This window comes from Acomys minous (genome assembly GCF_964271855.1).
Source record: "Acomys minous genome assembly, chromosome: 1".
Lineage (NCBI taxonomy): Eukaryota > Metazoa > Chordata > Mammalia > Rodentia > Muridae > Acomys > Acomys minous.
The window spans coordinates 152697641-152712766 of NC_140483.1; the positions used below are offsets into that span (position 1 = coordinate 152697641).

General features: G+C 42.0%; 1 protein-coding gene across 1 annotated transcript in view; it reads right to left on the reverse strand.

The window, feature by feature from the left end:
- SVEP1 (sushi, von Willebrand factor type A, EGF and pentraxin domain containing 1) overlaps positions 1-15126 on the reverse strand; it is a 175951-nt gene that overhangs the window by 57051 nt on the left and 103774 nt on the right. The window contains exons 19-25 of the mRNA XM_084779540.1: positions 13458-13619; positions 12177-12268; positions 11057-11153; positions 8856-8969; positions 5632-5745; positions 4696-4897; positions 1454-1611 (exon numbers count right to left, since the gene is read on the reverse strand). Coding sequence (XP_084635666.1) covers positions 1454-1611; positions 4696-4897; positions 5632-5745; positions 8856-8969; positions 11057-11153; positions 12177-12268; positions 13458-13619 — 939 coding nt within the window. The remainder of the gene's footprint in view (positions 1-1453; positions 1612-4695; positions 4898-5631; positions 5746-8855; positions 8970-11056; positions 11154-12176; positions 12269-13457; positions 13620-15126) is intronic.

Sequence of the window (15126 nt, forward strand, 5' to 3'; positions counted from 1 at the left end):
TTTGAAAGTGTCCTTTCTAGACACATGGGAGAATTAGAGAGATGATAACTACAGGTAACACAATCTCAGGGGAGAATACTTTGGTCGCTTCATTTGTTTGAATTCAACTCCACAACATGGTAAATATGGTTAATAACAGGACATTGTACAAAACTGCTAAGAGACTACTGTGTGCAGCAGTTGGGGTAACAGACACGTTAACTAGATTGCCTTGAATATTCTACATTGTATTCATAAATCATAACATGCTCTTCACACTGCACAAATGTACATAACTGTGACGTTCCAACTTTCAATTGTGCAAATATCATTAAAATGAACAAGGTTGGGGTTGGGGTGGAGGCTTGGTGGGTAAAGTGCCAGCTTCTACGAGCACGAGGGCATGAGTTACCAACTGTAGCACCCTCATGAGAAGCCACACGGTGCATGTCTGTAGTCCCGGTGCTGGGGGGGGGGGTGGAGACAAGAGGACCCCTAGGGCTTGCTGGGCTGCCAGGCTAGACAGTGAGCTCACGGTTCAGTGAGTGACTGCCTCAAAAAGAAAAAAGACAGAGAGCAGTTGACACTGACTTCTGGCCTCTACTCTCACATATATGCACATGTGTGCACACACACATGCACACATGCACAAAGGCATGCATATATGTACTAACAAGACAACAAATGAGGAAAAAAAGGAGGAAGAAGGAAGAGGAGGAGGAAGAGGAGGAGGAATAATTGAACATCTGGTGTGTGGCAGAGCCTGGATACATGACGCAAAACCTAAAAGGTTAAAAAGGGAAACGTGGGAGAGGCCTGCCAAACTGTTCCCTCATCCGTGCTGCTGGGGATAATGACAGCAGTTCCCAGTTTATTGATATCTGTGAAGATGAAATAAGTAGCAAACGCTTAGCAGAGCCTCTGGTATGTGGGCAGTGCAAGACGTGGGTAAGCCCTGGCACTGCTCTGTTGATTATTATGGGTACTGTTAACAGTCATTCTGAGTTCATACACACCTGTCTCATGCCTCAGTTCATGTACACCCGTCTCACACCTGAGTTCATGCACACCCATCTCACACCTGAGTTCATGCACACCCGTCTCACGCCTGAGTTCATGCACACCTGTTTCATGCCTGGTTCATGTGCACCTGTCTCACACCTGAGTTCATGCACACCCATCTCACACCTGAGCTCATGCACCCCTGTCTCACACCTGAGTTCATGCACACATGTCTCACACCTGAGTTCATGCACACCCGTCTCACACCTGAGTTCATGCACACCTGTCTCACGCCTGAATCCATACATACCTGTCTCACACCTGAGTTCACGCGCACCTGTCTCACACCTGAGTTCATGCGCACCCGTCTCACACCTGAGTTCATGCACACCTGTCTCACGCCTGAGTTCATGCACACCTGTCTCACACCTGAGTTCATGCACACCTGTCTCACGCCTGAGTCCATACATACCTGTTTCACACCTTTGGCCTGAAAATCCCGGCAGACATTTACAACTGTAGGAGTTCAGCTCATCCACACAGGTGGCCTGGTTCCTGCATGGGTTCGAGTGACATTCGTTGATGTTCAGTTCGCAGTGTGGCCCTGTGAAGCCTGCTGGGCATTGGCACCTGGAAGAACACGAAATGTAGCAACAGACGCTGTTAGAGGAGTCATTAGAGTAACCACGACCTAAGCTTATGACGACCTTGTTTCAGAAGACTTCAGGGGGAAAAGCATTTAAATGGTTTACTTTCCCCATCCATCTGATTGTGATTGAACCTCTTTAAGCCAGTCGGTATCGTAAACAGAACAAAATAAAGCAAAAAGTAATTCTGGTCCAAGCATGTGTGAGTTTACGTGTGGTGAGCTCTTTCCCCACAGAGACTCCTGGGAAACACGAGTAGTTCGGGCTATATCCTAAAGCCTTTTTATTTATTAAGCCGATTTATAGTAACGAGATAATGCTGGTGTCACCCCCTCTTTACTGATGGGCTAAAGTTTGCTACAGCTGTTATGTATTTGTGGAAGTCCTGCTGCCACTGAGTGGTGGAGTGGGAGTCCCATTCTTATCCATTGTGTCAGATCTGTGGTCACAACCAATTGTTAACACATGCTGCAACCTAAGACACATCCAATAGTGACAAATGCTGACCATCCTGTTGCGAAATAAGAAATCTGAGATTGATATTAGAATTACAATCCCACAGTGGCTAGGGCAGTTGAGATCTGCTCCCCAGAGCCCTGTGTATCTACTTCATACCATTTGCTCTAGACAATCACGGCACACGAGCTCCACATCCTGTGTCCTGTGTTCATGACAGCAGTGCTCTGGTGCGGTGAATGGAAAGCAATTCCTGGTACATACAGGTCATAGATACTAAGCAGACATTGTGAGAAATGAACCAGGGCAAGTGCATCTACTTGACAATGCCTGAAAACAATGTTAATGTCAAATGCTATTTATGGAGTGTTCCTAACACTCTGTACGCTGTATAGTGCTTATTGTGATTTAGGTAGTAAAATGTAACCCCTACATGAGTTCTTTATGTCTATATAAAAATTTCAGAATATTGATTACCACTAGGAGATAGGAAGAGAGAGAGAGAGAGAGAGGGAGGGAGGAGAGATGGGGAGAGAGAGAGAGAGAGAGAGAGAGAGAGAGAGAGAGAGAGAGAGAGATTGATATTGTAAGTTGAAAGGAATCCAACCCTGTCTTTAAAACTTATTCCTTCAAAACAGGTATGACTCAAATAGAGCAAATATTAATATTTGCCAATCACAGCGATGAATGCATGATTTTATTATTCTTTGCAATTTCCTGCATGACTGAAGGCCATAAAATCAGCACCAGCACATTCGCCTGGAGCTGTCTCTGATGTTGATCTGAAGGTGACTTGTGTGAGTGCACGGCACTGGAGGAGTTTAAAAGGCAACCTTTGCATAGACAGCCATCTTGACCCGGTCTACCCTCTGTGGTGGGTCTGTTTTGGCTAGCAGCTCACTCATCTTTATCTGCCATTACAACACTACCATAGCTCCCTCCAGGATGCTTACAGAAGCCACAGCGCTACATTCTGGAGACAGACGGTTTTCTCCTTTCCTCTGGGTCTAGATGAATTACACACTCTTTCATTGTTTTGAGGCCTGGGTGAAGTCAGAACTCTTATAGATCTCCTGAACATTTCGTACTGCTTACGGTGAGGTGCTCTTTGTTGGAAAACATGACGCTCCCGTGAGAAGATGATGTTATACTGACAACACCTCACTTCCACCCTGACAATACAATTTTCACTGCCTTGTATATGCTTTATGTATGGGTTGGATGCTTGTAGGAAGGTGATAATAGGCAGGGACAAAGCTGGAAGGGGACTGTGAAATGTTGTAAGGAGGTGACTTTGACTTTTTCCCTTTAACTTTGTGAGTTGATAGATCCAGCAGCAGCTTTAGGACCACGGCCTTTCCTAAGGTTCACCAGCAAGAGCAGACTATATGCTCTTTACTGCAGAAGTGCTGTCTCCTGGGTTTTCCTGCAGGCTGGGTGGATGCCTAGGGGGCTCTGGGAGATGACTGGGGGGCTGCTTCTTAAACTGCATTCTACTGACACCCTAAGTGCTCCCCCAGGAAGGCAAAGTCTTTCCCCCTAAGAACTTCAACTTAGTCCATGAAGGCTCAGTTTTTATTATTTTATGTAGTGTGCTCATGTCAGATTTCTTTTGATGAAAACTTACTAAAGTAGATGTTAAAACATTGTGGACTTCTAGTGCACATGGACCCTCAGGCCGTATCATCAGGTAGCCCGTTTTTATCTTACCTCGTGCAAAAACTTCAGCTAAAAGGCAACATGTTTGAAAATACTGGGTTTTGTCTGTTGCCAATATATTAACTTTCATGCCCTGGGACTATATGTCTTTCCTTTCATCACTGTTTTGTGCAGGTGTGTGTTCCCATGTGTGTATTCCTGTGTGTGTGTGTGTGTGTGTGTGTGTGCGCGCGCGCGCCCAGGTGCTGGCCAGAGGTTGGCATCAGGCGTTTTTCTCTATCATTCTCTTCTTTTTCCCAGACATGGTATCTCACTGAACCCAGAGTTGGCTAATCTGGCTAGCTCTGTGAGCTTCAGAATCTACCTGTCTCTGCCATCTGGCCTTTGGGATGACAGATTGGTTGCAGCCTCACTGAGCTTTGTTTTACACAGCTGCTAGGGATCAGAGCACAGGTCTTCATGCATTCTTAGCACACACTTGACAACCAGGCCACCTCCCCGGAACCTCCTTTGCCCTTGTAGGATTTCCCTACCTTAAAACTACAGGTTTGGGGTTGGAAGGATAGCTCTGTGGTGCTTGCTTAACATGCAGAAAGCCATGGGTTACACCCCCAGAACTGCAAAACTGCTCAGGCATGGTGGTGGCATGAGAATCAGCACTCGGGAGGTGGAGGCAGGAGAATCAGAAGTTCAAAGTCATCCTCAACTACATAGTGAATTCCAGGTCAGACTTGCCTACAAGAGACTCTGTCTCAAAAATCACCGCCCCACCCACCCCGAACAAACAACAACAACAAAAACTCAATGAGATCACATATAGCTGTAACCCTGCCTTATGCAAGTGGTGGTGAGATTCTGCTGTGCCTACCTTTGGGTCAGCATGCAAGTATAGCTGATTTGGGGCTTTGTAGTTATTATTCCATTAAGACTGTTCAGTGACATGGCCTTTTACCTGAAACTGTTGGCGCCATCCTTACAAGTGGCTCCATTTTGGCATGGCTGGCTGAGGCACTCGTCCACGTTTTTTTCACATCGCGTACCCAAAAATCCAGGTGGGCATTTGCACAAGAACCCTCCAACTTGGTCTTTACAAGCTGCATTGTTTAAGCAGGGGTTCGACTGGCATTCATTGACGTCTGTTTCACAATGCACACCTGGGTGTAGGTAAGAAAGAGAAAGAGCCAGCACGGTTACCTCCAGGAGGAAAACTAAGCCAAATGTGACTCCTTAGCTGCACCTTGAGGAGAGATGCTGCAAAGCCACTGCCACTAAAACCTGCTCAAAATGCAGCTTATAGTTTTTTAAAATGACTTATTTTATTTTATGTGCATTGGTGTGAGGGTGCCAGATCCATTGGAATGGAAATTACAGACAGTTTTGAGCTGCCATGTGGGTGCTGGGAATCGAACCTGGGTCCTTTGGAAGAACAGACAGTGCTCTTAACCACTGAGCAGTCTCTCCAGCCTGCAGCTTATAGTTTTGATGAGTCATTTCAGGACTGTGGATTTGATACTCAGCTCATGTTATCTTGCTTCTGGAACTATGGTTAGCAATGGACATTGAGCTGAAATAATGTTTAAAACGACGAGGAATTTAGTTCTTTTTTTTCCTATTTCTTTGGCCTCATATTTTTCCTTCACTAGCACGTTCCTCCTTTCACACTTTCTCCCTAACAACTAAGTACATATTTTTAGCCGTATCTCTTCTATCAGTTTGCAGAATGTATTTTGCATCGATTTGTATTCATTTATGATTATCAGTTACATGACTTGTCTCCAACAGTATGTTCATAAAGATCCAAATATAATATGTATATATTATGTCAGTAAACGTATTGATCTTTCTTTACAGAATTTTAAGACAAGTGAGGGAAACACAAGCTTCTTACCAACATATCCTTTCACACAGGCACAGCGGTAGCTAGCCAAGCCATCAGTGCAGGTTCCTTTGTTCAAGCAAGGACTGGAGCTACACTCGTTTATATTTTCTTCACACACTTGACCTGCAAAGAGCCATAGAGTCTTGGAGCTGGAGAAAACATGAGTTTTTTTTTTTTCAAGCAAGTAGTTCAGGGTGAAAACAGCATTTGGAGATCATGGTTACCTAGTCTGTGGGTTTTCTGCTCTTTGCCAAATACATTGACACAAATATTTCTCTTCCACCTTTGAATTTCAAAACTGAAAAAGTTTCCTCAGAGATGGAACATATTTGGCATACAGTGAGAAATGACACCCAGGAGCACCTGACCATACTTTTAAGAAGGCGTGATCTTGCTTAATAAGGTTGTTCCCCCTACTTCCCACCCCAAACACACCATCTGTTCATTACTTGTTCGTTCCTTGCTGTGTACTCCTTCTGAAGTGAAGCTGTAAGAGCACAGCATTGACAAAAGATAGTGCAGAAAATGCTGAATCAAGAAAATAACTTATTTTATTATGCCAGTCCAGGAAACAGTAGCCAAACTTCTGTGCAGCCACCCCATATTGTGTAACAGGTATTTGAGGACAACTGATGTCACCCACATCCCTTACTCTATTGCCTAAGATTAGAGGCGAGATCTGGGCTATTACCAAGCACAGACCAGAAATAAGCCAGAGTGACCAGTTTTCAAGTTCAGGTGATGTATACAAGGATGCCTCAGTCTGAAGAGCGTAGGATGCTTAAACCCAAGGCATGCATGGAATTACGTAACACAAACCTAACAGCATATATGTCCAACCACAAACTACACTAAGGGAAATTTTATCAATGGAAGATTTTGAGAGAAGAAATTTCCAACAAGCTTACATATTGACATGCACTATAATAAATACTGCTCTATTACTTGTCACTGTGTGAGGCCCAGCCCACTGTGGGCAGCACCATCCCTAGGCAAGTAGGTCTGGGCTATGTAAGAGATCCAGCTGAACATGAGCCAGAGAACAAGCCAGCAAGTAAAGTTCCCTCCTGTCTCCAAGGGCTTGTTTTGAGTTCCTGGTCTGACTTACTTCCCTCAGTGATGGATTGTGAGCTGAAGTGTTAATAATAAAGAAATAAACCCTTTCTCCCCAGGTTGCTTTTTGTCAGGGTGTTTTATTACAACAAGGGAGATCAAACAAGAACAAGTATTTTTTTCAGTAAATACTAACAAAAATGTAATATTTAGTAAGCAGCACAGTGGATCCAGTGTCTAATAAATACATACTATTCAGAAGTTTGGTGTGATGTCTGCCACTCTGTTCACAGACTTTTATGTTTCACTCCTGGGTCACGCTAACATGAGGTTAGGACTTTTATGTAGAGAAGTGTATGTAGAGACACATCCTCTTTATACTGTATGTGGAAAACACAACACAGACACACAACAGAGAGGGAGGAGAGGAAGCATGGGGAACAAAACTGAAGTAGCAAGGAACGTGGCCACGGATCCACCTACTGAGCACTCGCCCTCAGTGGGGTAGAAGTGCAGATCTGCAACCTCCTCCATTAGAATCTTAGCATGCTCTCCTATTAGAATATAGCTGAATTCAAGTTACATGTGACACAGCCCCTAAAGCAAACCACACCCTTTAACTGGTGCTTACCAAATGAAAAATTACCTCTCTCTTGTTAGAGACAAATAGGCACACGTTCTGCATCTGCCTGCTTGTCTACTGGAGGGAACTTTGGGTCTATTTTCACTGCTTATAATTTTTCCTGTCTAAATCTTTGGCTGTCTATAAACAAATGTGCAGGAGGGCACAGTATAATATGTAGAAAAGAGAATGAGAGAAAGGCTGCATACTAAAGGATGGGGAAGAACTGAGTGCGGGTAATGGACATGAATTATGAAAGAGGATAGAAAGCTAATTGTTTTCCTGTTCTTATTCTGTCGTGTATTTCTGGGACGGCAGACAAGGGGCAGAAAAATCTATTTGATAGTGAAAGTGTGAGATCCAATGTGAAACTCCATGGTTTCCAAATCGCTGTTCAAACTGCATCGATGGTCTCTAGGATATATAGACTTTTGGTCTAGTTAATTTTGGTGTGTGATTTTTTTTTCTATTTGCAAGTTGTTTTGTTTTTCAATAAAAACTTTATAAATAAAAATACCCAGAAATCTGTGAATTAGACTTCCAGACAATATAATTCTATGGTATAAACTCAGTGTGCCTCCCCACAGGACTAGGGCTGCCATCATGTCAGGGATCCCAGATGGACAAAAACAGAACTGGCTCAAAGGATCATCACCATAAATTATATCAAAATATTTATTTCAATTTAAAAATTGTTTTTTTGGTGATAAAGATTTCATAATTTAGTCCCTGTGCAATGTATTATAAGGAATATAGAGTGCTTATAAAATACAGAAAATGATATACATTCATGAATTAAAATAGTTATTTGAGCATATTTTTAGTACAACAATTTCATGAGTTAGGTGTAGAGGTAACTTGTTAATATGATCTCTATTTCTGTCATAACAATATTATGAGGTTTTTACTACTTTTAAGATTATAAATCACACTCTAGTCCATAAGACTCTATTATCATCCTGGAATAATTACAATGAAGTCCAACAAGGGAGCTGATAGTGAGCTGATGTCTCTGGACTCTGTTGGAGTGAGGATACTTGAAGACTGTAATTCTCTGGCTTAAATACAATACACACTTAGATGTATGAACACCTGTGAGTTACAGAGAAGAGCAGAGTCTGTAGTGACAGAAGTGTCTGGTCCATTATAACAATCACACACACACACACACACACACACACACACACACACACACACACGCACACGCACACGCACACACACGTGCACCCCAAAATGTTAGAAGGTTCCAGTGAAGAGCTATGGAGGGACCTGTTTTCCATGAGAAAAAACAAACAAACAAACAAACAAACAAACATGTTTTCTCTCCCTTCCTGGTCTCCATTTTCTGATCTCTGTTTGGAAGCTCTGAAGTCACACATCTTGTAGATAAAAAGGGAACCAGGTCTTCCCATTTTATAAACCATAAGCAGTTTGATACTGACAAATTGATACATTATTCATCTCTTACATAACTGTATAGTAAGAACTTTCCAAATGTATGCAAATAATATAAAATAAGACTAGGTTTATCTGGCAAAGACACAGCCTTGCCCCTTACCTGCATAGCCCAATGGGCACTCGCAAGTGAATCCCCCAACTTGGTCTCTACAAACTCCACCATTGAGACAAGGCACTGAGCTGCATTCATCAATATCTATTTCACACTTTAAGCCTAAAATGTAAACCAAACACTGAATGAGACGTTGACAGAAGGGTGTGATAAACACTCATGATCATTTGAAAGAAACAATCTCCGTAATCTAGGCTTATAAGGAAGAATTACCACCCAGTTGTGTTTAATGAAGGCACTACATGTTTTCATATAGATTTAGGGTATCTTGCAAACCTATGTGCAAAATAGAAGAATATCTTAGCTCATTAAGAGAATGGGGAAGTAAGTTGCAATTATACACAGGGGCCGCAAATTGTAATTAGTCATAGAGCAAACCCCACAAAATGATATAGAATTGCCACCAAGGTCACTTGGCTCAAAGGGTGGGGTGGGGTCACGTCTTGCTAAGTCTCAGGTCATAAAGCAGACGCCCTGTAGTGGACATCATCTTTCCATAGGGTGCACACAGGTTTGCTGGGCTAGCTCTGCAAGAAACCATCTCTGCCAGGAAGACTGTAATCTTCAGATCACCAGCATGGGTGTCACTTAGGGACAAAAGAGAAATGCCACATTTCAAGCCTTCCAAATAGTTATGGTACACATTTATGTATGCGAAACACTATTTATATGCCTTCTTTAAACAGTCGCTCAAGGGTAGAATTCTCAGAAGAGATCCATCCATCCATTCATCTATCCTTTCTTCCCTTCCTTTCTTCCTTCCTTTCTTTCTTTCTTTTTTTTTTTTTTTTTGTTGGCTTGTTTTGTTTGTGTTTGTTTTTAGATAGGATCTCCCTGTGTATCCTTGGCTGGCCCTGAATTCAGAGATATCCCCCTGTTTCTACCTCTGCCTCCCAAATGTTGGCATTAAAGGTGAGTACTATTGTGCTTGGAAAGTTCTATATTTTCTACGAAATGTCAGCACAATTTTGAAATTTAATTTTTACATTTATTATAATGTATTCATATTACATCCTGATTGTTATCCCCTCGCTCTTATCTTCCTGTTCGCACCCTCCCTTCCCCTTCCACACTATTCCCCTCCCCTAGACCTTTGACACAGGGCCCTCCTCCCCCACCATCAGGCCACAGTCCATCAGGTCTCATCAGAAGAGCCTGCTTCCCCTTCCTCTGTGTGCCGTCAAGGCTGCACTGCCAAGGGGCAGTGATTAAATCTTGGGCACCAAAGTGTCAGCACAATTTTTATTAAAGAAAATATACACAATTCAACTGTGCTAAGTGGAATGCCAATATTCTTGCTAGCCTGTCTTTTGTTTCCAATATTCCTTTTGCTTATTTCTTTTTTGGTGAATTTTATCAAATATAAATTTCCATGTCAAACTTCCAGAGTTCGTTGCATAACTTTTTCTTTTTTTTTTCATTCAGAATTTTATTTATTTATTTATTTTATTAATTTTTTCAGATTACATCTCAATTGTTATCCTATTACTTGTATCCTCCCATTCCTCTCTCCCTCTCTCTTTCACCTTATTCTCTCCCCTAGGTCTGTGACAGAAGGGGACCTCCTCCCTTACCATTTGTTCACAGCCTATCAAGTCTCATCTGGGTAGCCTGCCTATTCTTTCTCTGAGTGCCACCAGGACTTTTTTTGGAAGAAAAAAAGAGCCATTTAAAAAAAAATAGGGGATTGTTTTACATTAATTGCCATTTTAAGATGTAGTTTATTGTCTCCTAAATTGTTTGTGGACACGTCTGATTTGTAAAGCAAACTGCAAGTAAACATAATTCTTACATAATTCCTACCGCCTTCAGTCGGGAGCCCTGTGTTCTCCTGAAGCTGGAAACAAAGTGTCAAAGCTCATCAGTGAACAAGACCCTCCACTGTTGAGTAACAAACGAGAGAAGCTAGGAATTTGTTTCAAAATGTTTGTGTTGGACAAAGTTGAGTGTCAGACGTTTCATTTGTGTTAGAACAAAACCTTGGACATGAGTCCCAGACTGTATTCCAGTCAAATCCCCAGTTGTGCTGTTAGATTTCATAGTGAAGGGTTTTTTCCCCCCTCCAAACTGTACAAAGAAAACTGCAAGGTATCTTGTATCTTGTACAACACAGCATTTCTCCTCACTATCGTTGTCTGATGTCTTACATGAGTTGTGTTTGGTATCCCAAAGTCTGATTCCTCTGTTACCTGTGTATCCGGGTGGACAGAGACAGACATAACCACGCCCAAGCTGCTGGCAGGTTCCACTGTTGTGGCAAGGGTTTAAGAAGCATTCGTGGAAGACCTACCCAGGACAGAAAAGACACGTATTACAGAGAAGTACTTATTCATCTCAGCGCATTCCTACCTGCGGGGCCTAGGTTGCCATGGTGCTTCCAGGTGAGTTTACTCAAGCTGGCTGGCTCAGTGCTGAATCATAGGAGCCTGCCGTGTACAGAGGATTCCTCAGCAAGGTAACCTTCCGCCGTGTCCCACGTGTTGTTGCTGTTAGAATCCATTAGGGACGTTTTTGAAATATATGGAGTAAAGGAACCAACCGAGGCCAGAGAAAACAGAGCCTCTAGTGTGAAGTCCATATATTATTATTTAAAGGTGGCCAGTGGACGCCATCACACCACTGCTCCAGAGGTTCCCAAACGTTTCTGTGCCCAGCCAGCTCGCTTTCAAATGTGCTACACAGACCTCTAGCAACTCACTATGCTGGACTGTGGGAGGTTGACAAGAAATACACTATCGTTGGCTGAAAAACACCAAATGCCAAGGGACTCATGACTTTTTGGTAGGATGGATTAAGAGTAATGGCAGACTCTACCCCAAAATATTTAACATAGATAATTAGAGAGAGACAGAGAGAGAGAGCGAGAGACAGAGAACAATTGGTTTACTCTTGTTCCTGAGTGATAGTGCTTAAATCTTCACATATTATTCCAAGAAACATTTGCTTAGGTCACAAAAATACGTAAGTCATTTTGAAATAAAAGCTAGATTTTCTTTCTACCACCATGAAAAGCCTTTGGTAAACCAAACTCCCTTTTCCCAATGGTGGGTCACTTAGTGGACCAAAGTTTCCCACATCTGCAAACTACTGAGCAGACATTTCTGGGAAAATAACTCCAATTTTTGGTACCAAGAACATGTAATGTTGCACTTTTTGAAAGTTATTGTTAAGAATCATAACTTACTATTCTTTTATAATATTCATAATCTGATTAAGGTTTCAACCTGGTATTCTGTGATAATGTAAAATGGCAAATTATCTTCTAAGCATCCCATCAAAGAAAATGGTCCATGGAGGAGGCCGACTTGCCTGACTGCTGACTTCATACTTCTTCTGGGTGTGTCCAGGGGTCACAAGGGGTACTATGCTCTCTTCTGCTGCTGAGAAAGTGGAGCTAAAACCTAACAAGACAAATGGGGAAAATGTCAGGAGCGTGGTGGGTGTGGCTCATCACTAAACTCTCTCAAAATACTCTGGGTAAGGTCTGGTGGCAGAGTGAGTCAAGCCACGTATATTTTGTTTCAGTAATACTAAACAGGAAAACAGTCATGGGTGGCATGTCATTCTATCCAAGACTCTGGGAGAGACATTTGTTAGTTACCAAGTGCAATGTTTCCAAAATAATTCTTCTAGTCCTGTCATCAAAAAGGCATGAAAAGGATCTGGTGAGATGTACCAGGGAGTAAAAGCACTTGCTGACAAGCAACACGGTCTGAGTTCGAGCCTGGGACACACATGCTGGAAGTTGTGAGTTATGATTCCTGTAAGCTGTTGTTTGCTTTCCATGTAACTCTTGTGGCATGTGTGAGTGCGCGCACGCATGCGTGGATGCACATACACACACACACACACACACACACACACACACACACACACTGCATAAACAAATACGTGTAATAAAATTGTTTTAAAGGACCATAGAAAGATAAATTAATAAGCCCAGATACTAGAATCCACCAAAAAATGTTGATGTATAAAAGTCAGACCCCACTCTCCACTCAACTGTGGAGAATGTCCTGCCGATTGACTAGATCTGGGTAGGGGTTTGAAGTTTACGGCCTGTATTGTTTCTCAGCTGGTGCCATAGTTTGAGCAGGATCGCTGGACCCAAATCTGCCTATCATGATTTTCTTCTTGTAGGTTTCTAGGATCCTCTGGATCCTTCAACTTTGCCATGCTCCCATGCTTCTCTCATCTAGAGTCCCAATAGGATGTCCTCCCCTCTGTCCCAGTTTCTTGGTTAGTGAAGACTTTCAAGTGGCACTCAAAGGAAGGATAGCAGGCTACCAAGAAGAGACTTGGTACCCTATGAGCATATACAGGGGGAGGAAGTCCCCCTCAGTTACAGTCATAGGGGAGGAGAGTAAGGGGAAAATGGGAGGGAGGGAAGAATGAGAGGATACAAGGGAGGGGATAACCATTGAGATGTAATATGATTAAATTAATAAAATAAAATAAAATAAAAAACAGGACACCAAAAAAAAAAGATGAATAAAAAAAAAATGTTGATGTTCAAAAAGGAAATGGTCAGAGAGGCAAATACAAGTAAACTCCAATACAGGGTTTGTAAGACAAAGACTGAGAACTTACTTGAGCAATCTGTGATGGACGTGGCCCCAGTGATGGTTGTAGTTCCGTAAAAGGGACAAGCAAGGCAGAAGGACTTCCCTGCATTGGGCTGGTAATAATCGCGAGGACAGGGATAGCAGGGCGTTAACCCAGAACGGGAGAATTCCCCTACAGGACAGGGCACTGCAAAGAAAACGTCATTCCTGTGCATAGAATTAAACATTACACTTAAAAGAAGCTGTCTCTAACCTTCGGTGGTGAGAAATCTACTGAAGTACTTACGCCACCTCTTTCTGTTTGGAAAAGGAACTTTCAGACACCTAATTAAATCAGTCCACTGATGTATAAGATGAGAAATGGTATAGTAAACAGAGGCACATATTTTTATAGAGGTACTATCTAGTACATAATAAAAAGCTAAGCATACACAGAATATACATGTCTTAATGTTCTGATCACAAGGAAAGAGTGTAGAAACTTGACTTGCTACTTATGTTAATGGTGAAGTCAAATTTCAAATAGTGTACTGAAATAGCCAGAGGAGGCTATTATCTTGCAAGTATCACTTCCTGATGGTGTAACAAATACAGCCACAAAGGTCAGTATATTTGGCACTTAAATATGTTTCCTGGACAGTTGCTACTTCTGCATTATATAAACCAGGAAGCACCATTGGCATAGATTTCCGGAACCTTTCCCACAGAAAAAAGCATAACAACATGAAATGGGGTGGGGGTGGGGGATATGTTGACTTGTTTTGACTACAGTGAGCATGTGCATATGGTATCAACATGCCACACACTTTAAACATATAAAAAGTAATAAACGAACAAGTTAATATATTTCTAAAGACAATGCCAGAGGTCAATAATTCTCACTTAACATCTATTTTAACTCCACCCTGAAGGGTCAGAGTGAGAGGTACTATTAGTCCAGTCCTCACAAAATATTGATCCTTGTGCTACAGGGTGAATGTGTTAACAGTGATGACAAGGTGTGATTTCTGGGACCAAAACCTTCCATATTTGTAGCCACAAGCCAAAGGGTATGTTTGTGAGAAGAGACAAGATGAAAAAGGTTTTATTGCATAAGCATAGTAGTAATGCGAGATGTGTAATTGTCACAGTGAATACAACAATTTTGAGCATGCCAAAACATAAAAGGTATTTTCTTTTTAAGAAATGTAAGATAAACACAGCAAAAAACCAGTACATATCTGTAAATAAATCAATATATAAAGACAGAAAATGAAGAAAGAGAGACAGATTGAAGGAAGGCAAGAAAAGAAGGAAGGAAGTTGAAAACTAAGAGAAAATATGTGAGGGTCCATTATATAAGTCATATAGACTTCAATTTAGAGTACACTAGTGTTGCTCCAACCCAATGAGAGAGAGATGAGTTATTCCTGGTTCTCATCCATGATAAACGCAATGTGGCTAACTATGCTAGGAATACCAGGAGATGTGGGGGCATTTACTGGAATTTATGCCACATTCTGGGAATTAGAACTGTTTAATTGCAAAGCTGGTGTTAGGCAAACCTCAAGGCTTATTTAGAAGGCTAAACGAAAAGTCAAACGAACTTGCTTCCTTATACAAATTCCAGTTGCTTTGTGGTCACAGGAAGTTGGGGCAGGGGCAGAATTATTTTATTGCAGATTTTCTTTCAAAATGAGTTCACATATTAACAA